Source organism: Bipolaris sorokiniana (genome assembly GCF_000338995.1).
Source record: "Bipolaris sorokiniana ND90Pr unplaced genomic scaffold COCSAscaffold_7, whole genome shotgun sequence".
Lineage (NCBI taxonomy): Eukaryota > Fungi > Ascomycota > Dothideomycetes > Pleosporales > Pleosporaceae > Bipolaris > Bipolaris sorokiniana.
The window spans coordinates 1-23146 of NW_006911901.1; the positions used below are offsets into that span (position 1 = coordinate 1).

The 23146-nt window shown below is 46.0% G+C and overlaps 9 protein-coding genes across 9 annotated transcripts; 4 read left to right on the top strand and 5 right to left on the bottom strand.

Annotated features, from left to right (window-relative positions):
• Positions 1-407: 407 nt before the first annotated feature.
• On the bottom strand, positions 408-875 carry COCSADRAFT_36574 (uncharacterized protein). Its single transcript, XM_007701546.1, has 2 exons — positions 581-875; positions 408-532 (listed from the first exon to the last, which is right to left on the bottom strand). Exons 1-2 carry the CDS (start codon positions 708-710, stop codon positions 465-467), a joined length of 198 nt encoding a protein of 65 aa, XP_007699736.1. The 5' UTR covers positions 711-875; the 3' UTR covers positions 408-464.
• A 548-nt stretch (positions 876-1423) lies between these two features.
• COCSADRAFT_141976 (uncharacterized protein) lies at positions 1424-2724 on the top strand (the record flags this gene model as incomplete). Its single annotated transcript, XM_007701708.1, has 4 exons — positions 1424-1528; positions 1574-1913; positions 1962-2292; positions 2340-2724. 4 exons carry the CDS (start codon positions 1424-1426, stop codon positions 2611-2613), a joined length of 1050 nt encoding a protein of 349 aa, XP_007699898.1. The 3' UTR covers positions 2614-2724.
• Positions 2725-5144: 2420 nt separating this feature from the next.
• COCSADRAFT_50538 (uncharacterized protein) lies at positions 5145-5321 on the top strand (the record flags this gene model as incomplete). The annotated part of the gene is made up of 1 exon (XM_007701700.1): positions 5145-5321. A coding segment is annotated over one exon (177 nt), but the record flags the coding sequence as incomplete, so codon positions are not given.
• A 3658-nt stretch (positions 5322-8979) lies between these two features.
• COCSADRAFT_90385 (glycosyltransferase family 25 protein) lies at positions 8980-10027 on the bottom strand (the record flags this gene model as incomplete). The annotated part of the gene is made up of 2 exons (XM_007701709.1): positions 8980-9757; positions 9810-10027. Coding segments are annotated over 2 exons (996 nt in total), but the record flags the coding sequence as incomplete, so codon positions are not given.
• Positions 10028-12588: 2561 nt separating this feature from the next.
• On the top strand, positions 12589-13881 carry COCSADRAFT_199424 (uncharacterized protein; the record flags this gene model as incomplete). Its single annotated transcript, XM_007701710.1, has 2 exons — positions 12589-12709; positions 12767-13881. The coding sequence occupies 2 exons, from the start codon at positions 12589-12591 to the stop codon at positions 13762-13764; spliced, it is 1119 nt and encodes a 372-aa protein (XP_007699900.1). The 3' UTR covers positions 13765-13881.
• COCSADRAFT_36576 (uncharacterized protein) lies at positions 13862-14891 on the top strand. Its single transcript, XM_007701547.1, has one exon. It carries the CDS (start codon positions 14000-14002, stop codon positions 14849-14851), a length of 852 nt encoding a protein of 283 aa, XP_007699737.1. The 5' UTR covers positions 13862-13999; the 3' UTR covers positions 14852-14891.
• Positions 14892-15892: 1001 nt separating this feature from the next.
• COCSADRAFT_26193 (uncharacterized protein) lies at positions 15893-16485 on the bottom strand (the record flags this gene model as incomplete). The annotated part of the gene is made up of 2 exons (XM_007701519.1): positions 15893-16348; positions 16405-16485. 2 exons carry the CDS (start codon positions 16483-16485, stop codon positions 15893-15895), a joined length of 537 nt encoding a protein of 178 aa, XP_007699709.1.
• Positions 16486-18777: 2292 nt separating this feature from the next.
• COCSADRAFT_90007 (uncharacterized protein) lies at positions 18778-21321 on the bottom strand (the record flags this gene model as incomplete). Its single annotated transcript, XM_007701711.1, has 1 exon — positions 18778-21321. One exon carries the CDS (start codon positions 21319-21321, stop codon positions 18778-18780), a length of 2544 nt encoding a protein of 847 aa, XP_007699901.1.
• A 1395-nt stretch (positions 21322-22716) lies between these two features.
• Positions 22717-23052, bottom strand: COCSADRAFT_62413 (uncharacterized protein; the record flags this gene model as incomplete). The annotated part of the gene is made up of 2 exons (XM_007701707.1): positions 22717-22821; positions 22984-23052. Coding segments are annotated over 2 exons (174 nt in total), but the record flags the coding sequence as incomplete, so codon positions are not given.
• Positions 23053-23146: the final 94 nt, after the last annotated feature.

Here is a 23146-nt window from a genome sequence, read left to right on the forward strand (position 1 = left end):
AAGCTTCCTGCGAAGCTCTGCTCTAGGTGTACTATCTTGCGACGGTCCACCTACTCGCTGCGCTAAGGCCTTTCGTACCTATTGCAGCACCAACTCCGTGTTACTAGCTTATGCTAATAGCACGTTCTGAAGCTTAGTCAGAAGACAGTCCGCCTAAGGCTTGTGTCTAATTGGGATCGAATACAAAATGTAAGGGGCTGCGCTCTGGGGAGCAATCGCGAGGTATACAAGAGGTTGTATTCGATGAGGAGCTAAGCTCCCAAGCTACGTAGCTGTCTATATACAAGCTGGTTACCCGAGTAACAATCGGACCGGTGAAGTCTAGGTGCACGAGGCAGCTTCTGGGTCCTGCGGCTGTCGTCTGAACGTCGTTCGGGCGGTGCGCAGAGAATCCGGGTGCTCGAGACAGCACCCGGGTTCTGCGAGTAGGCCGAGATTCCATCGAGGAGCTATCCAAAGGGCGTTCAGCCCGTTACAGGTATCAGCAAGTCATGGCCACCCTGCCACCTTTTGATCTCTCGTAGTGCGACAGCTGCCATCTATTAGTTTATAACCGTGATAAAAGTCTGGGATAACTTACTGCCAGGCTTCCATCGGCGCTTTTTGGGGGCGGGATTTGCTGGGGCTTTGCGGGCGGACTTTGCAGCTAGGTTTTTCTTGGCTTGAGTACCTCCAGTGGACTTGCGGGCGGTCTGCTTGGTACGTGCCATATTATAGAGTTAAAAAAATCGTATCAAGTACGTAGGTGGTGTAGTAGTGGGTTGGTGTAGTAGATTGGGTTAATAGAGTATTAGGTGGATGAGTCACGTGTTTGAAAAAGGTCCAAGCTCCAGGCTGCAGGTGAGAAAAAAATCAGGGTCCAGCGATACCTAGATACTCGAGATGTTGATTTTCAACTCAATCTGTGATAATCAACCGTGATAACCCAGCACTAGATAGAACTCGACGCGCTGATTCGAACGGTACTAACCATTTGTAGATGCACTCGGTAGATCGTATCAATATCTCAATGTGGAGTGCCCGCGCTAGCTTTGGCGCTAGCGGCTTGGCGGGCGTCAGAGTCCAGAGCACCGCACAGAGGTGATATAGATTTTGTCCCTGTTCTAACTCAGCCACGCCGTGATAAATCTCTATGATAATCCACTACTAGAAAGAGCTTTATTAGCGCTTTCGAATGATACTAAGCTCTAAGTTTTTAGACTTTTTTTAAGTTCAATAATAGAAAAAACAGCTCTGACGCTAGCTCGGCGTTAGCTACGGCGCTAGCGCTCACGAGCCGCCACAAAGGTCTTCTAAAAATACTGTTCTACCATTTCCTCCACTAATCCAAAACCCCACTTTCTAGAAATAGTTAGATAGCTTTTTCAACAGTTCTCACGTACCTTTATCACAGCTAGCCATGCAGGAGGTTAAGCCAGAGCCTATGGACGAGGATATCCCAGAGAGTATCCCAGAGGGATTAGCTGAACCCCGCTCTGTCGAAATACCAGCAGGCTTCACGCCAGAGGAGTGGGAGACAATTACTGAGGTACTTATCACATTCTATTATAACGGCAGCTGCTAACTCGTACAGGGATTTGACTGCGAGCAAGATGAGATCAACAACATTATTGCCGAACGTGGCTCTAGTGGCTCCCAAAAAGGGCGCCCTACTGGTCTCACCGTCCCATTCAAGGGCCAGCTAAGCAGTAGTTCACGCGCTATTGCCCAGAGAGATCGTGCTGCTCTAAGGACTCAAGAGGAGAAAGCTCTTGAAAAAGCTAAGGATTCTGACCGTAGCGCAAAACACCACCTACACAAGAAGGTGAAGGCATCCAAGGACTACAATGAGCTGCCAGAGATCGCCAAAGCTCAGTTTCTGGTCGATAAGGAAGAGCGCCTTCTTGAACAGCGGTTCAGTGAGAAGCGTAGTGGTTAGTTATAACAGATATTTATTACGGGCATATACTTACGATAATTAGCTGAGTGGCTAGAGCAAGCCTTTCGGATGGCCCATAAGAAATGGTCCAAGATCCAAAACGAGATTGACAAAAGGCGACATAAGAAAACCCTTCACCGCGTTCAAGAGGCTAGTAAGAGCTCTTCATCTCAGCCACGCCAGTCTCGTTCTACTACTCGCCTATTTGCCTCTGGTGGTGCTCTGGAGAAGCTCCTTCGCGATGAATACCAGAATGGGTTACATAAGCTCGAAAATAACTCATTTGAAAGTAAACAAGAGAAGGATGAGTGGCAGGCTTTTGTTGAAGCACTTTCTCCAGATGAGTTAGCTCTAGTCACTGATTCCCAATGGGAGTAAGTTATCACGTATACTTATCACGTTCAATTACTAATAGCGCTAGGAAACGCGAGCCTACACCTATCCATGATCAGTTCGACCCAGACATTGAGCTAGCCGATAATAAGCCTTACATTGAAGGTTATGGCAGCGATGAGTGTGAGGAGGAAGTAGACGATGAAGACGAGGAGGATTTTAATGGTACTAGTGACTACCTTACAGATGAGCAATGGGAGGATTTGAAAGCTCAGGGAGCTGAGCAAGATGAAGAAGATGACAGGTTTCAAGATCAGGAGGAGTCTGAGTTTGAGGGGTTTTCTGACGACGATGAGGCATAAGCTGCGGCGCTATTAGCTAATAGGGGGATCAGCAGCATGGAAGTTTCTTATCACAGCCAATTATCACGCTGTAGGCCTGTTTAGCTTGTTTTCTTTTCGTTTCAGTATGCCAATTTAATCTAATTGTAACTAAACTTAATTTCCTTTTATCCAATGAATAGATCTAAAGTATACAAGGGTATCTTTTCTCTCCCCGTTCTCTCTATCAATCGTAGATGTTCAAAGTTACTAGACGGCGACTTAGAGAAAATAATATTCAGTATGTAGACTTCATGACTCCAATACTATCAGCCTGCAGTACTTATCACGGATCTTTATCACAATTAAGTCTTTCTATCTCTATAACAATGGCTGAACAACTACTTCTAGTTCCTGAGGTCCTCCAGTCGTTTCAAACTACTGCTCCACGAATACTTAAAGGTGGTAGCCGGACAATAGTTACACTTCTAAAGTATCCAGTATTTATAGAGGAGCTGAGTAACCGAGAGAAAGAGATATTATCAGCTTGGGATAGCTGGTGGAGAGAAACAGCTTGGGCAAAGTCTTCCCAAATAGAAAAGCCACGGTGGAGATCTTCTTGCCGTACAGGCCAAATTTGGAACAGTTTTGGCGGGGGGCAGTTATACCCAGCGGAGACCCAGTTGTCTTCTGCCTTAACTGTGGTCGAGTCCTCCAGTATCCAACACTAGGCAATATTGGCACTACCCATCTCCATAACCATCTCCAAACCCAGGCCTGTAAATCTACACTTTCTCCAGTTCACGAACGGGACTCCTCTACACTAATTATACCACCCCGACGTCGACCTCTAGCTATGAATAGCTTACTCCAGCCGTACTCTATCCAGTTATTCGAGGAGGAACTTGTGCGCGTAGTAATCGATAATAACTGGTCATTTCGCGCAATTGAGCGGCCATCATTTCAACGTTTTATCCACTTTCTCCGGCCTGATGCTGTGATAACTAGCCGTTATAAATTCGGGAAAATGTTCCAAGAGCAGTATCACAGGGCTATGGCGGATCTATTATCAGACTTCGGCGAGGACACCAAGTTATCAATTGCTCTAGATGCTTGGTCAGCAGACAACCACCTTTCTTTCCTTGCTATTAAGGGATACTATATCAATATCCGATGGCAGCTTAGAGAAAAACTTCTCGATTTTATCCCTATCCGCGGTAGCCACACTGGGCGATCAATGGCAAAAGAACTATTAAGAGTCCTTTCTGAGACTGATACCACCAAAAGATTACTATGTATTACCTGTGATAACGCAAGTAATAATAGTACTCTCACCCATTCAATTGAAACAGAGCTACGCCAGAAAGGGATTAAATGGAGACAGAGTGAAAACTCAATCCCTTGTCTAGCCCATATTATCAACCTCGTTGTCCAGGATATTATCCAGCACCTCAAACTATCAAGCCCAGATAACGATAATAATGAGGGTGTATTGCGAAGACACCATATCCAGGATATTACTCAGCAGACCTCCGTGCCAAACTCACTTCGAAAGGTATCTTTTATTTATCACGGGTTTTTATTACATACTTACTCTAGAACAGCTACGAGCAATCTGTATTGCTATTGATTCATCCCCACAGCGTTTTGAGCGATTTCTTACTACTCAACAACACTTACCGCCAAAGGAACGTCTATCAGTAATTCGAGACGTTAAAACTAGATGGAACTCTACTTTTGATATGTGTGAACGTGCGATTAAGCTCCAATCATATATTAATGATTGGCTGAAACAGGAAATCGCCCTTCGAGCACCGGTTTACCCAGAGAGTATCCCAAACGACTCAGAAGTAGTATTTCGAGATTTTAAAAAACTCCAACTTGGTTCAGCTGAGTGGCATCATCTCGAAATGCTGACCCAGATATTGCGTCATTTCAAAACTGCCACTAACTACCTAAGTGAAAGAAAACCACAGATCCAACATATCTGGTTGATGTATAATAGACTTTTTGATTTTTTAGATCAGATGACTAATAACCTTGGCGACGATATAGAAAATCAAGAGGATATTGATTGGCCAGCAATTGTAAGGGATGCGGCAGAGAAAGGTCGGGCGAAGCTCAGTAAATACTACTCGAAGACTGATCATGAGCGAGGGTATATCTTCAACTGCGCAAGTATCCTTGATCCGACACAGAAGCTTACCGTCTATGAGGTACTTTTATCACAGTTACTTATCACAGTAAGATACTAATGAGCTAACTAGGACGACACATGGGATTGGGACGACAAGCATATCTATCGAGAACAGTTTCTTGACTACCTTAGCCGCTACGATAACCAGGACCGCCGACTATCAAATACAGGCTCCTTTAGCCGGAGGTCGCATGGCTCTGAGTGGTTCCGCAAACCCCCTACACTCCAATCGCAATCTAGTAGCTTATCCAGCTCTAACCAAAGCTCTCTCACCCAAGAGCTCAATGAAGAGAAAGGGCCTACCTATCAAGAGGGTGAGCTATACTTGAGTGCCCCATGCGTTCGAGAGGATGAAGGTTTTAACCTTCTAGATTGGTGGAGGGTTAACTCATCAACTTACCCTCACCTTGCCAAGGTTGCTAAGGATATTCTTGCTGTACCGATCGCCCAGGTTGGTGTTGAGCGAGTTTTCAATATTGCCAAGGATACGATTGGGGACCGGAGGCATCGTCTTAGCGCTCAAACAATCCAGCAAATAATGGTGTTGAAGCACGCTATTACCGAGGAGCTAGATCAGTCTACTCAAACTACTGATCTAGATGAGCTACCACTAGATGAGGTTTCGGATCTTTTCACTCTTCCAGCTGATATAGAGGAGGTACAGAGTCAGGATATTGAGGTTCTAGGTGATATCACGGATGATTACTCGGGAGATATAGACATAACTCCACCAGCTCGGAAGCGTCTTCGTTCATCACGTAACCGTGATAAATAAATATGATAAAACCTTTCACTTCTTCTTATGTATATAAAAGCCAATTGTATTAACTAATGTAGATTTCTAAGTTATATACCCGGTTGGGTACCCTGAACCAAACCCCTACCCGAGGTCTGTGCGGCCCAAGTACAACCCCTACCCGAGGGCTTGGCAACCCGACCTAACCATAACCCAAACTGATCTGACCCGACCCTAACCCAACTCAAGGTCCGTGCGACCCAACCTTAACCCCTACCCGAAGTCTTGGCAACCCGACCTAACCTCTACCCGAGGTCTGTGCGACCATAACCTAACCACTACCAAACACTATGGTTGGGGGTACCCGTTTGCCAGCCTACGCTAGTAGGAAGGTTTCTTTACTAATATAGTAGATATAATTACGTACTAAGACTAAGATAGTATTACTATACGCGCGCTTTAATGGCGAGAAGTAGCCTATATTAAGAGGCTATAAGAGATAAGACGAATAGAGAGGTATATATGTTAGAGATCTAAGCTACTTAGCTAATCTCTGACAATATCTGAATGCGCGACTCTACACCCTAATCCATATTAATAATTAATCCCTAACCTAATCTATCTATCTATTACGTCTCTAATTACGCAATCTATTACTAGATAGATTCTTCTAGAATTAATCATCGTTAATATAAATAGTAGTAGAATAGCTAAGTAGATAGAAGGTAGAGCGCAGTCATACAACGATTCAAGATTAATTTACTCCTCTTAATTATTCCTCTTAATTATTCCTCTTTATTATCGCTATTACCTTCGAGCTACCTCTGAGTTTATCGCTAGACAAGTAGACTAATCTACCTCTGAGCTATCGATAGAACAAGTAGCAACTTCCACACATTCTTATTTCTACAATTAGATTGCTACTTAAGTAGCTAGATAAGTCTATAGCCAAGCTAGCAGCAAGCTAAAAGAAAGCAAAGACTAAAGCTACTAGTAAAGTAATAGGCAAAACAAAGACTAACTATAAGGAAATAAGCCTAAAGCTAGCGCAAGGGATAGCCGAGTAAGCGCAGAAGATAGCCGATAGGGCTGCCTGGGCTTGGGTGTTACGATCCTAAGGAACACCCTATAAAGAATACCTCGAGGTAATCTAAAGCGATCACACCCGCCACGACCGTCAGCATTTTGAAGGATCCAGCCTAAAACACTGTGCCGCAATCCTTCGACCGTGCCGTATATCACGTGACCGCTTATTGGTGAGCAGACGCTTAGTATTGAGCAAGCTCCACAGTGATTAGTATTGAGCAAGCCACACTCCTTAGTATATAGCGATAGGCATCGAACCCTTATGGCTCGATGTGTTCAACTTAAGTTACGAGTATAAGTACAATATACGAGTTACTTGCAGAGACACTGTTTATATCACCTTGTTGCTTCATCCGCGAAAACCAACCTTAGAGTCTTGACACTAGAAGTCTTATATTACTTCTACTCAAGATCCACTCTTAACATTGGGTCCTTATAAAAAATAAGTTAGAATAATAAAGTAATAATTTTATTAAGTAATAACTTATAAGAGAGTATAATATAATAAGTTAACTATAATAAGTATAATAATAAAATCTATCTTACTATAAAATCAATTATCTTTACTATTAGTTAAAATCTCTATAACTCTTTTCTATTTAAATTACTTAGCAATTACATAGCTTACTACAAATCTACTAACTCGCCCTAACCTAGATCGAGTCTTAGAGAAGTATAGCCCAACCCCGTGTAAAAATTAAGACAAATCCTTAAGGATTGCCCTATAGTTCTATAGAGCCTCTTGTACTAGGCGGCACTGGCCTAAGGGGTGTCTAGTAGAAGCCTAATGTAACGGGCTGGTGCCCTTTGGTCTTACTCCTCGATGGGATCTCGGATCGTCTCTCAGATTCCGGGTGCTGTAGAGCACCCGGATTCTGCTCACACTGTCCAAACGACGCTCAGACGTCGGACCTGATCGGCCCGATCGTTGCTCAGGCAACTAGCACTGTATATAGACAGCTATGTAGTTTAGGAGCTTAGCTCCTCATCGAATTCAATCCCTTGTATACCAAAGCGATTGCTCTACGGAGCGCAGCCTCTTACAACTATAGCTAATTAGAAAGTTTCGTTACTATTCTTTACTTTACTAGGTTTCTATTTAATTCTATTACGCGTTGGGACCCTTACGGAGCTTTACTAGAGCTTTAATGGGTTAGTAAGAGAGCAGTATTTAAATATAAGTACTTCGTTTTTGCTAGATATTTTAAGTTTCTTCTTATTACTTTAGCGCACTCTCAATCCTTAGTATCGCTCTAGCCGCCTGTTTTATTATGTGCGTTACCCGTTTCCGCATCCCTAGAACCGTCTCCTAGTAGCCGATTGCCACCCATGTTTACAATCTACTGTCTTATCTACAGCCACAGCCTCCCCTAGTGCGGGCCGCTTGTGGCCACTGCTTATTCTTACTAAATACCAAGAGTAAGGGCGAGGTGTCCAATAGTACTATCGAGGGCCTTATTAGGGTTTTTATTTAAGGCGAGTTCTATATTTAGTCTACTAATTTTGGGTCTCACAAGTCTTACTAGAGTGGTTATAAATGCAAGGGGCTATGCTCCGTAGAGCAAAAGCTTGGGTATATAAAGGATTCTGTTCGATAGAGAGCTAAGATTCTAAGCTGTATAGATATCTATATACACTACTAGTTGTCTAAGTAACGATTAGGCCGATCAGGTCTGGCGTCTAAGCGTCGTTCGGACGATATAGGTAGAATCTGAGTGCTGCTTAAGGCACCTGGATTCTGTAAGACGACACGAGATCCCATCGAGGAGTAAGACCAAAGGGCACCAGCCCGTTACAGTTTTGCCCATTACAATACTACACAGCCGTGTGTTGTATGCTGTAGGTGTACGGAGTAGCATAGCCGTGATGGCTGGTGTCGCCGAAATTCGAAAGAGGCCTAGCGTGCCCGCGAAATTCGAATTGGGCTTAGTGGTGTCCGCGAAATTCAAAAGTAGTATAGCGCCTTTTTAGTAGCTAAAACTACCTACCTTTAGCACGCAATAACACAATAGCGACCTAAGATTCTGCTTTTCTAATTGCTAAGGATATAACTATGGCCTTAGGAGTATATACAATCCTCTTTTTATCACTTTATTTAAGCGTTAAGCGGTGGTGTTGTAGTAAGGGTTTTGCTTATAGTATAGCGCCTTTTTAGCAGCCAAAACCACCCACCTTTAGCACGCAATAACACAACAGCGACGTAAGATTATGCTTTTCTAATCGCTGGACGTGGCGTAAGGGTATGGGAAGTATACATCTTCTTCCTTCTACTACTTTATTCAAGCGTGGAGTGGTGGTGTTGTAGTGAAGGTTTTGCTTCTAGTATACCTGAGTAACTATTCAACTGATTTTAATGACCAGTTATAGCTAGTTACGTTTTCGGCAATGGTCAAGCTGTATCTGGCCATTGATCTACTATCTGTCCTGTGTTTTCTAGAATCGCCTCTAGATTATGTTGGATGCTACGCCTAACATTATAAGAGAAGCCTTTTGCTGTGTAATCATTACCATAATCTTGAATGTCACTCCATAATTCCGCAGGACCTGGGGGTCTGTATTGTTCAAAGAAACCAGGCTGTGGACAAACACAAACGTGAGGGGTCCGGCCTTCCGTTCCATCACAAAATGACCTCAGCGTGTTATCAACGGGTAAGGTCAAATCTTTGAGGCCAACCTGATACAAAACCCGACGGGCACCAGCCAGCGACACAGCATATGCAGTGGTACCCAAGCCGTTATACGCGTGATGCGTTACTCTTGTATGGTGCGGATAGTTTTGTATAATATCCCTGTATGGGCCCATCACACTTTTGAGGTAATGTCTTTCTAGAACTGTGTGATCCACTTGAACAATGCGGCCTTTTGGCTTGTTCATTGTTTCCGGGATGAAGTTCATCTCCGAGTGGCCGACCCAAAGAAGGTCCCATCCATCGCCGTATGGAGAACCCTCGTGGTATTCTGTCCAAGTCAAATCTTCAAAATTGACTTCTGAGTCACTGGTGTGGAACCTATCGCTGCATTTTGAGTTTTGTCGGTCTAGCTGGTGACTCAAACACAAAAGCGACCGAGATGCAATAGAGAAGTTGTATAATTGGTCCCTCAATCGAGTGTCCCAATCTGCATCATCCTCCAAGATCAATGCGGTGGCAATATTGTTTCTAACAATTCTATTCGGCTCAGCCATGATTGCTAAGCGAATGTGGAAACAGGATTGCTTACTCTTGCATGACATTCATATACGCTCGCCAACAGCCAATAACAGGGTCTCTCAAACGAGGGTGATCTGACGTCGTAGGAATTGCTTTGTCTGGGACTTTGGACCCATCTACTCCATCGAAAAATTCGAAGTCGAATCCTTCAATTGATGCGGCGATAGTAAGCGCGTCTCGGCGGTCGGTTCTATCTGGTCGACTAATGACGAATATTCTCTCAAACTGTAGTCTTTAGAAAAACTTCCAAATGGTGAGCTGCAAATAAACCAGGGGATTACTGACTCCTAGTGTTCGGTTGTAGACCGATCGATCGACATCGGGCTTATATAGAGGATCTCGAATCAAATTTTCATCGTCAGGAATAGCCCATGACAACACAAGTGTCAGAGAAAACAGACCAAACACGGCAACGAAAAGCCTAGAAGCTCTCGCTGATAATCTTACAGAGTTCATTGAATTAGGGTGTTTGAGACGGTACTGGGAGAGAACGTGGTATTGAGAAGCAAAATGTAGCTACTAGCTTGAACTCTGCAGGCAATTTTATACTCGTACGTTGATAGTAAAATCTCAAATCATGTAGCTTATTGATGTGTTCAGAGACTTATGTATATGGGCGGCATGATCATATCACCAATCATATCAAAGACAACGAATTAGATCTTCAGGAGTACGCTCGGATGTTGTCTGATTCTAGTGGTATTAGCCATAGAAGCAGCTAATGGCTCAAAACTAACTCGTCCCGTCGCCGCCCTCAAGCTAGCTATCGGATGCTGCACCATTCGGCTGTATAGGTATCCGAATAGTTCAACGCCTTTGAAGATTAACTAGTCTAGGATGCTTGTCTCCGCAGTAGATCCACGTCTAAGATACGCTGCGACCAAGTATCTGGTAAACTTTAACGGGCGCTAGGGTATGTGAACCTTATACTTCTAGTCTGGGATTCTTATCTCCGCAGTAGATCCGCATCTGTAACGGGCTGAACCCTGTACGAGGAGCATTTCTCTGTGGCTTATGTACAAGGAGTGTGCCAAGATTCTCCCTCGGGCATGCACCACCGAGGAGGTCATGTGATACGTACCCCCGCGTTACATATGGCTAGGTCGACTGGTCGTTGATGCTTCTTTGACTTAACTGCCGTGCCTCCTTCCTTCAGATTCGTAACAGCCGATTCGCGCTAATCTATAATGAGCCAGAATCAGTGTCTGATCCGTGTTGCATACGCGCATTTTTGGATCAGGGCATGTAATTACTCGATTGAGATGGATTGGGGCCAAATCCACGTAGCATCATATACTAGGAACGTGGTAGCCAAATACAGACTGAAATCCTAACGCTAAACCTATTTCATTGTAATTTGGGGGCCGAATCGCGCATTTAAGCCTTATTCCCCCACCTCATATTAATTACGCCTCATTCGTGGCAGTGGCGACACAATTGTGTTCCGCAGCAACCGCAGCAGCTAGCAACCATCCAGTAGGAGGGGCGGAGCTTCAGTAGTTATCCCTTTGTCGTGTCATATGAGGTTGCACCACCTTAAAATAGATAGGTGAGGGGAGCGCTGTTCTTCAGCTTTCGCTCACAGCATTTCTCGACCCTGTTCCCAACCGCTTGGCGGCGTCATATCGCCTCTACGTGCCTGCCTACTTAGGACTAACTTGTTTCATCAAAGACTAAGGCATCCTACAAGCGAGCCCTGTGTAACAGGGTAATTTCCGGTTTCTATGACCCCTTTAACCTATGCGATTTCATGAACATACTTTATGCACTGGCTTGTAGTAAATTGTTCCGTGATTTTTTTCCTCTGTGTACCAGATCGAGCTCACGATATCGCTCCTAGTGAAACTAATGCATAGTCAAAGGTAAGCTAATGAACGTACACTATTCGTCGATATCTGAGCTCACAAACCTAGACACGATGACCCAGGGACTAACCTGGTTGAAGACGACGTTCGATCTGTTGTAAGCGACAACACTGAACAACCACAAAGCTCGTGGAGTCAGGACTTCCTTCGATATTGGAAGCTGCAATTTCTTGCCCCAATTAAGTCATGGAGATTTCCTGTTGAACGTCGCAAGACCGCGATGTACCAGAATCATTGGTTGGCGACTGGCCATGCTTTACTACACTTGGTTCCCTTGAGCAGCGCAGTTGCGGTCTTGATACTTAACTGGAGTCAATATTTCGTAGGGCCTTCTTTCACGCTCTCTACTACGCTACAATTCGTCGCCAAATTACAAGAGCTTCTGATGCAGGCCTCCCTTGCTGAGATTGTCTTAAGCATCGTTCGCTCACAAATTATGGAAGGATATCTGCCCTTAGGTGCCCTTTCAGCATCTACACAGGCGATGCAAATATCCTACCTCTGGTCGCTCGATCTACTAGGTGCAGTGACCTCTCGGTCCTTCTACGGGCGGCGAAAAGCGCTGTTTGTTTGTCTGGTTCCTTTGTTAATCATTTTGACAGCCCTCGTTGGGCCGTCGAGCGCTGTTTTGATGATTCCACGGGCAGGAATGTCAAGTGCGCCATATGTTGTACATTGGCGATCCAGGAGCGATGAAGACGCCATGTTCCCTTCTCGACTAGACAACAAGCAAAACTTGACATTGTAAGCGAAACGAAGCTCAATGCATTATGACTAGGTTTGACGGAGTGTAGTAACCTCGATCGTTTTTCCACAACTTACGCATTCACGGGAGAATCTCAGGCAGAGTATACCAGCACTCAAACTTATTACAATGGAAACGATACGACGGTACATTTGACCTCACGGGCTTTGCGTTATATCATGACGGAAAAGGAGGTTTCAAGCGGCCAAGGTAATTTCGTAGTACGCTCTGCAAACGCCACCATTCCAACCTTGCTTAGTGCACAAGCCTTATATCAGATTCCCATGAAGAAAGGTGGCAGTACTTGGATTCCTGGAATTGACGTCAAGAGATCGATCAAATTACCACGTGTTATAGTCACAGCGCACTGTTTGAATGCATATAGCACTTGGCAAACAACATTGGACACGCCAGTCGCCTACTCTCTGGACGACGGTGCTTCTATCGGCACCATTCCGAATCTGAGAAATCTAATTCAGCATTTTCTCGACTATGGTGGCTCTCGAGACACACAAGTCAACGCTATACCACCACTCTGGGTTGCTTCGCCGGAACCCGGCTCCCCCTCAGTTGTTGGCAGCTTCATTCAGAACAATTGCGCCGGCCTAGGGCGATACGTGATTTCGGATTTACTGCTTAGCAAATTCAATCAATCTATACCGTCGTCAGATCTTTGTTTATATATAAAGACTTGTACAATAGCCGCTTTCTGGGAGCCATCTCAACACCACCTTGCGGCAGACGGCGGTTCATGGGTGGTCAGCACAGGCTCGCTTTCGAACATGGGTCATGGCTTATCTAAAACTACACGCCCAATTTCGGCCGACCTCGACAGTATCACTAGCTTGAACACCCCGTTATTTAGCGCCAAGATGTTCGAAGACGTTCAAAGCGACAGCACCAGACTAGCAGTCGCGCTGGCTACCGTTTTTTCCGAAATACCTTGGAAAGAGCAGGTACAAAGCGCATTAGGGGGTGAGCAGTATACAGTGATTGAGATTGCTTTAACGCGTCTTGGCTACGGATACGAAACGTCGTCTATATCTACACGCCTATCGCTAATCGTTGTCATGGCATACTGCATATTCGCTGTCGGATACATAACATACATGCTCAGCAGCGGCCATACATCTACGGCATGGAATTCGGCAACTGAGATCATCGTTCTTGCGTTGGAGTCAAAGTGCAGTGAGCATTTGTACTATGTATCAGCTGGCATTAACTCCATAAAAACGTATCAAGAGCCTGTTGGGATACGAGTCAATGATCGCAATCAGTTGGAATTGGTGTTCGAGCATGATCAAAGCAATCAGTTGCGGAAACTAAGAAAGATTAGACTAAACAAGGCATATTAATTTGCAAATGTCGTCACTAGTTAACTAACATACTTTTTCAACCCCTGGCTGGCATTATGGGCACTCGGAGAACGGATACAATGACTCGAAGATCAGCCTGGAGTGGCTTACCCGTGTATTCGATCCTCAAACAAGTGGACGAGCTAACGGAAAGCCCCGGGTCCTAATTTGCGATGGTTTTGGAACACACGAGACCCTCGAAGTCCTAGAATTCTGCTTCGCTAATAATATTACTATGTGCCACCTGCCGTCTCACACCTCACATAAACTACAGCCCTGCGATGTTGGAGTCTTCGGGCCTCTTAAGACAGCCTATCGTGACGAGGTAGAGCGGCTCTGCCGGGGAGGGCTAGAAGCTGTCAGCAAGGAGCACTTCACTTCTGTATACAAACCTGCTAGGGAAACAGCGATTACCAGGAGGAATATCATCGCCGCATGGGCCGCAAGTGGCTTGTCCCCATTCAACCCAGAGAGAGTCCTTCGAAAGATGCCAAAACCGCCCTCTGAGATAGCTGTTCTAGACGTGCTTGCTTGTACACAAGACCAACAAGTAGTGCAAGTACCTGAAACTCCTGTAACACCAGTAACGACGGAGGCTGTAATGTCTTTACATAACTTAATCAAACAGGATGCGCATGCACTAGGCGAGCAGAGCAACCAACGCCTGCAGAAGTACGTACAGAAGCTCGCGAGTGCAGCGCAGATATCCCTTGCAAAACAGACGCTTCTTCAAGATCAAAATGAGTTCTTGACGAAGGTCAACAAGGAGGCTACAGTTCGGCGATCGACCAGGTCTATTGTCTTAGGGAAGGCGAAGGTGATGAGCTTCGAGGACCTTGAGGAGGCACGAGCCAAGCGTGCTGAAAAAGAGGAGAAAGCGTCAGCTGCTAAGGTTCCTAAGAAACGGGGGCGTAAGCCTAAGAGTTCTGCTGAGGTACCGGTAGAAGAGGTGACAGAAGTAGCAGGTGCGAGTCTGCAAGGAGAAGGCGAAGCGGCTGATGCTACAGTGCAAACTAACAACATACCTGGGCTGCGTCAGCCAGAGACAAGACCGCTATGGAGAGCACCTGTTGCAAAGATATATTGATGCATTAGTACGGAATTTGAGCCTTTGCTATTAAGCCAACGAGGCGTTATCGTAATACAAGTGCACGAGAGATTGTGATTATGAGGCCAAAGCTGACTACCACGTGATCTTCGACTTGCTGACAAGATTCTAGGGCTTACACAGCCACAAGACTTTAAAGCCACAAGCTTGGCGCGGTGAAAATTACGCCGTAGACGGTCCTATACTAGCCATATGCGGAAGCTGCTCGCTGGAGAAGTACCAACAGGGGTGGCGATCAGGCATGGATATGAGCGCCACGCCGCACTAAGGGCTGGGATTGGCTCTGCAGCGTGGCCGAAGGTTTCCTCAGTGCATACAACCTCATTTCTTAGTGTAGGGGTGCAGTAGAGCGGGATAGAGGCTATCTATAGCGGTGTCACTGCTTTTCTCTTGAAAAGGTGTCTTTTGCGGATCAGCGCGGATCTAACAACAATAGCGTATTTTTTGTAAGGAGAGATGTCTATACCTATAGAAGAAGGTAAAAAATATGACCTATCTATGAAAACGGCATGACAACAACGTGTGAATGGGAATATTGTTTTCTGAAGATGAAGTACCCCTCTTTTCTTGCGGCACGGGGGGGATTTGCGTTACCCAGGGAGGGATGTTACTCTACAGTCCATCCCCGATCGTGTGTTTGCCAATTCTTGCAGATCATGAGCACGTCATCAAACCGTATGTCTTTTTGGAAGTTGAACACTTTGTTGCCATAATCAAGTATTGGTGGACCTTTTCGGCCGTTTCCCTTGACTACGCAATTCTATGCTTGATAGAGCAGGTAAGTTCCTGTCCATGTGTCCTCGGGTGGATATGATGAATTTGTGGGTTAATTGGTTAACTAACTAACTAGGTTTGAATGCGTTATTACATGTACTTAGGATTGAGGATATCTAGGGACTCGATGGTCCGTACATATAGACTAGATTTGTTAGGCAAAACAATGAAAGAGACTCGCTTTCGACGTGGAATGGAGTGAGCGGTTGCGGACCAACTCTGTCCCTAGTTGGGGCTTGCCTTCATCTAGTACTCTACAGTCCATGCCCTGTGATATTCGTATTGGCTACAATGCATAGTTTCGTCATTAAACTGCACATCCTTATGAAACTCAATCTTAGTCTTGCCACACTCAAGTACTGCAGGACCCTTTTCGCCTCTGCCCTTAACTATGCAATCATGATCACCATTCTGGTCGCTGTACTTAGGGTATACCCCCGACCAGGACGCTTCATTTGGGTATTGTGGGTCTGTAATTTCGTGATACAGAATCTTTTTACGATCTTTGGCATATCCCTCTGCGTCTGTCGTGCGAATGAACGAGAATGGTCCCGGGTTGCAGGGGTCTACTGCAACGCCTTGTGGACCAGCCCATACAGACCATACATACCGGTATGCTATTTCTTTCGGATCGTTTGGGTCTTCGTGTGGAAAGCCTTTGCCATAAAGGATTTGTATCGAGTATTTGGGTGTCTCACGCATCTACTTACGTTCTAGAACCCGATGTTATATCGAGAGATAATCAAGCAAGTACTCACCATTAACACGGGATTTGCAGCCACAAAGGCAGCCACAGTAACTAAAAGACAAACAGCACGAAATATAGCCCATTGAGCCATACTGACGTCAGTGGGGCAACTAAGTAACACTAGATTTTTATATGTGTGTGTGTGTGTGTGTGTGTATGTGTGCAGATACAACAGCCTCAAAAGTCGCGGACGAAGCGGAGCGGAATAACTGGCAAATTAGGTTAGATCAAGAGGTGAATATTGTTATTCTGTACGATTGAGGATATACTACGGTTTTCAGAGAATTCTCCTACATTCTGCAGTCATACTAAGGCGAGCAAGACAATTATATATTCTGGTTCCAAGCAAAGAATAAGCAGTAATAACGTTATGCTAGCAAGGATACTTACGATTACTGACAGCCTAATACAAGTTTTATCCTACACTCTCATGCAGTTGCAGCTCCTGGTTTCTATAAGCAGGTAATCTCTGATTCCACGCTAAGCCTCTGTCGCTTAATGGTAATCTTAGCTATATATAGTATTAGCTCCTGTCAGCAATTCCTCTTATTTCAAACTCTTATAACTAGTTACTACTTAATTAGCGCACCATATTTATGTAGGGCAACTCTTTTTGGATAAGCGTACACCAGGCGGGTCCGTGTCGTGGGATGACAATTAGGCAATGTGCCCAAAGCGGAAGCTGCAAATGCATGAGAGTGTACGATACTTTCATTATACTTGTTCTAGATAATGCTAATATCACCATATCAGGCCACTAGTGGGCATCGTGCGATATGCTGACTATGGCTCCCTAGTTAGGTATGTACACCAACGCGCCTAACCGTACACTTTCGATGCTAATGCCTATGCAACACCAAATGCCCTAATCGCGCAGCTCGAAAACGCTCTGGCTAAGTAGTTGCTAGTACATTGTAAAAAAGAAACATTCATATTGTCCATAAAAGATTGCATAGATGAATAAGGATAATGACCGTATTGTGATAGATTCGTGCTTACTTTCATGTTGATTACTATGCCAATATCTCACTTGCAACTTCACTTTCACAGACAGTGTTCCAAAAGCCCAGTCATCAGAAGACTGCAGATTGACCAATCACATCAGTCATTCAGCGACTAACATTCAGCGCTAAGCTACGTACGAAATATGGGGCTGCTAAAGTTTGCTGCGCAGCTGCGCGTAAGGGTGAAGCCGCAATCGCAAATGAAATAGCACGCTTGCCGCCAATGATTTTGAGCTCGATAGTTTCTTGCTGACACGGTGTCTAGTGGTCTGAACTGTGGTGCTATGTGTAATGTAGCGATTGATGGTACAATTGGTGGTACGGCGGCGGGCTGTGGATAGACGAATTAGTCGAATGCTGCTGTAAAACCAAGTAACTAAGTAACTAGTTAGTCATCTCTTCACTATACATCCAACTTCTAGCTTCTGAGTCTGCATATATCGTTCCTTGTGTGCCTGGTATGCGTGATCTGTTGATGACAGCTAACTGCTTGGGCGTATGTTTACGTTCAAAATGCTTACGCCCACGGACGGTAAGCAGTTTAGAAGATTCCTCTAATCGATTGTACCGCAATCCTTTTACCGCGCCGCAATCACGTCACTGATTAACAATTAGCAAACGGGCCTGTTACGGAGTTCGCAGTATTGAGCAAGCCACACTCCTTCGTATAGTCTAGAGTAATTGGGTCATGTGGCTACAAGTTATAGCATGTGAGTTTAGCGACTAATATCTTTGATTTAGGCGATTAGTACTACGTACAAGGTGGCTAGCGATGGACGCTGGTGTTGACAAGATCTAATTTGTTGCCATCTCTACACTTTAAATGGTTACAACTGTTAGGATCTGGTCCAAATTGGACCAATCCAACCCTATCCTGGCGGTCTTAGTCAGCTATGACCTAACCTGGAATATAAATACTGTACAATCACTAGAGTAGCTCCCTAGTGATTCGTCTCGTATCAATACGACTGTATGCTCATCAATCCATCTGATCTATCTCGTGCTGTACTAAATATAGCTAATAGTCTAACAACAACTATTAATAAAAAGTAAGAACGTAAAGATGGCTCTACTGTGACTGCTTGTATTTCACTGTTAGGAGTATAATAGTTTAGGAGGCTGACGCTAGAACTAAAACACGGAAATTAAGGGGGCGATTCGCGCTAGACTATAATGGGCGAGTATCAGTGTCTGATCTGCGTTGCATACGGGCGTTCTTGGATCAAGGTAGGTAATTACCTGATCGGGATGGATCGGGGTCAAATCCACCTAGCATCATATACTAGGTCCGCAGACTCGCCAAGAAATCTGGGATTAAGGTCAAAATCGACCTTAATCCTGTCGGGGATTGAAGACAGATTCTATCTTCATCCAAGGAGTTATGCACTACTCTGCTTATCTATCACCCTTCGCTGTGTAGCCCTTTTACCAAACCTAACACCATGCTGAAACCATTGATCTAGCTCATCTTGATCATCTCTCTCCTTTCTCTTTAGTGTATCTCTCGTGCCAGTGCACTTCTCTACAACGATGTCATCGGGTATAGTACTTGAACGTGTTTCTAGCTGTGGCTGACAACAACTACTAGGCATTGATGTTGTTGGACGGCTGCCAAGAAACACTCCAAACCCAAGGCAGCTATGCCATGCACGACTAATAGCGCGATACTCCGCTCGTATTGGTGCAATATGCCCTGGTGCTTCCTCTATCCCCCGAGCGTATAGCTGACCTGCCAACATAGAGCTGTGCGCAGCCTGGTGGTCTGCGACATTTAATATCTCTTCTTTGCCATCGTAGTCTCGTTTGAATCCCAATCGTCCAAGATGGCGCCGAGTAATAGCGATAGCTGAATGCCGCCATATAATGATGCTGGCACGTGTAGAGAGATGTCGCGAGAACTCTTTAGCTAGTACGTCGCTAAGGCACTTACTTGGCCAAGGCACGTCCTGCCGATGCCCAGACTTATCGATTATCGAGCGAGACCAAAGAAGGGAAGACGTCGTGCTCGTAGGTACAGAGTCCGGTGTAAGGCGTTCTAGTTGCCTAACAAAGGGCACCACAAGCCAAAGGTAATACACAAGGAGCTCGCTAACCTCAGGCGGTAGATAACGGTGGATGATCTTGGTGGATCCTGTGATGCTATAGCCTTTGTGATAGGAAGTCACAAACGTAACTAGGCCATTCTCAAGAAAGATGTTTCGCCGAATTCCGTGTTGCGAGTTTCGCCACTGAAGTGTAAGAAGTTCTGTCCCTCGAGCAGGCTGTCCGCCTGTCATATGAACCAGGAGCAGAAGCCGTTGTAGGAAGGTTTGTATCGCATCAAGATAGCTCTTCACTCGTTTCTTTTTCCACGTAGTAGAATGGGGGCCATCCAAGAACTGCTTTCTAAGCCAGCCATGGTCCCTAATACGGCGGAGGAGCCAGCGATCATGACCAGCGAGCTGATCCTCGTTACGCTTGTCTAGAAAAAAACTCCAGTCTGGGGTGTTGACAGTTGGGTCATCTTTTAGCTCTCGTAAGCGCACTGGGGGAACGGTGTCTGCCCTGCTTTCTGCGTCTCTGTCGGGCGGTAGCAGCAGCAGATCGTGGAGTTGCTTCTGAGCCAGCTCAACCTGGTCACGCATGAACCAACGGAGCGCAGTCATAGACAACTCGAAGTTCTTGTAAGACAGATGTTCACCGTCGTCCGTCCATATGATATGTCCCAAGGCAGTCGTGTTATCCCGGACTTTGCAGCCATACGAGCGGATCTTGAGTATCCAGTTCATTGGAGATCGGCTCCCATATACCATGAATCGGTCTTGCATCTCATCGATTAGGTCGGCTGGGAAGTCAATCAGTCCAGTGTTAGCAGAACGTATTCCCTTCTGTAAAACTAGAATTTGGGCCAGCTTAACGAATGCTGAAAGATCGGGTGTATACGAGACTGGGTCCCGGAAGCCGCTAGTTTTAACGTCAATGCCAAGGATAGCGAGAAAGCCAACGACAAGGCTGTCGTAGACGTTTCCTTTCAGACAATGATCTAGCAGCGAGATACATAACTCCAGGCATAGGTCCTGATGCAATTGAGACTCTCTTTCTCTACCCTCCCTTTCATGGGTGTTCTGGAGGGCAGCGAATAGCCGATCTAGCGCCGTTGACTGCGCATCGGTGACGACATAGTGGAGGAAAGAAGCCTGTCGCAGCAGCACGGCGCGGGAAACAAAACAGAGCAGCTGCATCCAGACTTTCTTGTATCGCTTGTACGTCCCTTCCTGCAGCTTGACGAGAAGTGGCCGATGGTACTGCCGACCGCGAATAAAACTGTTTACCCGATGCTGGTCGAACACGCTTGCCTCATCAGCGAGGATGGCAGTGCGAGCTTCATCAACAAGCTTGTCAAAAATATCGATAAGCGCAAGCAATTGGCGATCACTGTTTTCGATAGTTGTATGCGTTGGGAGGTGGATGAGCTGCGCGACGTCCTGCAGGCGGTGGCCGTGAAGATATTGGTGCCATCGGGTCACCTCAAGCCATGGTACGAGGCTCAGAGGATACGCCCCTAGAGGCTCTATACCGAATCCTGTTGCTGGAGCGTCTCTAGCCTCTTTTTGCTCGATAGCTGTAAGCTGTCTCTCTATTTGATCCCAACAGTCTGCTTCTCTACCCGGAGTTGTATCAAGCGTAGGTACGCTGTTCACGAGTTCAGCGCTAGGTGTGTCTAGGACTTGAAACAAGACTCGATATGTCTTCTGCGTAAAGAACGCCTGGCAGCTTACTTTGGCAAAATGCACCGTCTCGCTACCTGTCGGTCTTCCTACTCTTCTAGGTTTATGTTGGCTTCTAGGATTAATCCAGCCATGCACATTCCGGCAATGTCTGTGCATAGTGTTGAGAGCATGGTAGATACGACGACACGGCAGACCGGTTTGAGGGTCTTGCATGGGACAGAGGAAGCCAGTGCAGAGAGAAAGCTGAGGGATGCGAGGAATCGGAGTGGTTGGAATGCGCAGCGAGGTCTGCCAATCGCGATCAGTCCATAGAAGTGGACGCGTTTCGAACTGGGTTCGGAGTTCCTGTAGGAGAGCTCGGCATGTCGCACTACTTAGGTTGTGCTGTTCGTGTAGATGGGTTTGGAGATGGCAGGGTAGAACGCAAGTGCGATGCAATCGACATACAATGAGCTTATATTCAGGTAAGTAGTCAAATAAAGAGTTAAGTAGGTCAGTATAGGTAGAATCCATAGTAAAAGAACATTCACCTGCTAAGTTGGGGGGGAAGTTAGCGAAGAAGAGGGTATAGGAGAGCGAACGCGTTACGCGTACGCGTGTAGCTGCGCACGTGCATGTAAGACAAGGCAAAGAGCTTGCTAGATTAAGAAGGGTGATAACTACAGCGAATCTATCAGCAAGCCTAAAAGGAGAATGGGAGAGATAAGAGAGGGCAACAGGAAGGAGAGGGGCTTTCAGCGAGGGCAAGGGCAACCGTTGCCCTACTTCGAAACTCCCTCTCTGGCCGCCTATACCAAGAGAGTAGCATTTCAACCTAGGAAACAGGTTGAGATAAGAGAGATAAAAGGGGGTGCACAGCAAACTTTACCAAGCACCCCCAACTGGCGCCCCTAGATCATCGTCTAGTGCTCATCTACTATGGAGGTATTCTTTCACGTTCACCATAGCAATTTATTTAGAAGCGCACGTGCCTGGCGTAACCCTAACTAAGCGCAACCTGGCAGCGCAACCCTAAGTTAGCACGGGCCATGCCCACGAACACCAACTCTCTACCCTATTCTATCTAATAACTCACGCAACATAGGTCGCATCATGATAAAATGTAGTGCATAGAACGCGCACGAGCTTCCTATATCTCAAGTGAAAGTTGCATCTGTTTTGAACCTTGTTCTGACGGTACTTGCTATGGCGAGGTGGCGCGTAGAGGAGCAGGGGTAAAACGCGCTATCTGACCATTGTTCACAAGGGACCATAGTTCTGTTTGGCATAACGAGTAGTGTCACTCAGCAGGCAGTCTCTCGTATGGGAGGTGGGCGCAAGAGGCTCCCTGACGGTCCTAGCAGTGGCAACCAGCGTGGTCGTCCGGCTGCGGGTGGTGCCGAGAACCCCCTGCTCGTGGAGTAGGTGGGCCTGCCTTCGCCAGTTTCTTCTGAGTCGTCCGTTAGGTTGTCGTCCAGGTTGGGTGTGGGACAACCATGACTGTAGGGCCGTAGTGTTAGCGAGATGGGCGGCGGGCTCCCATGTGGGCTCGTCGTAGCCCACCCAATGAATAAGGTATTCTATTTGCCTGCGCCTTATTCTCTCGTCCGTGATGTCTCGTACTGTCCACTCTAAGTGTTCCTCATTGTTTTCGTTATCTTGTACGACTGTAGCAGTTGGGTTGGTGTCGTCCGTCTGCTGCGATGGGAATGGGTCGTTAGCCGCCGGACGGAGCTTGTCTACATGGTAAGTCTTTGTTTCCCATGGCACGGCTAATTCCACCCAGTAAGGGTCTCGTACGCGAGCAACCTGGAACTTGGCGCTTTTCCAATCAAGTTTCTTACTACTTCTAGCCGTACGTACATCGCGTAAGTCTAGCCATACCCAGTCTCCTACGCGGTAGGTGGGCGCTGGTCTGCGGGACTTGTTAGCTTGTCGTTCTTGTTCTTGTTGGGCGTAGGTCATGGCAGATATAGCCCAGTTAGCAGCATCACTAATCGTCCGGACAATCTCCTTTGCAGCTTCTCCTACTTCGTCGGCTTGCGTGACCGTTTGGGGC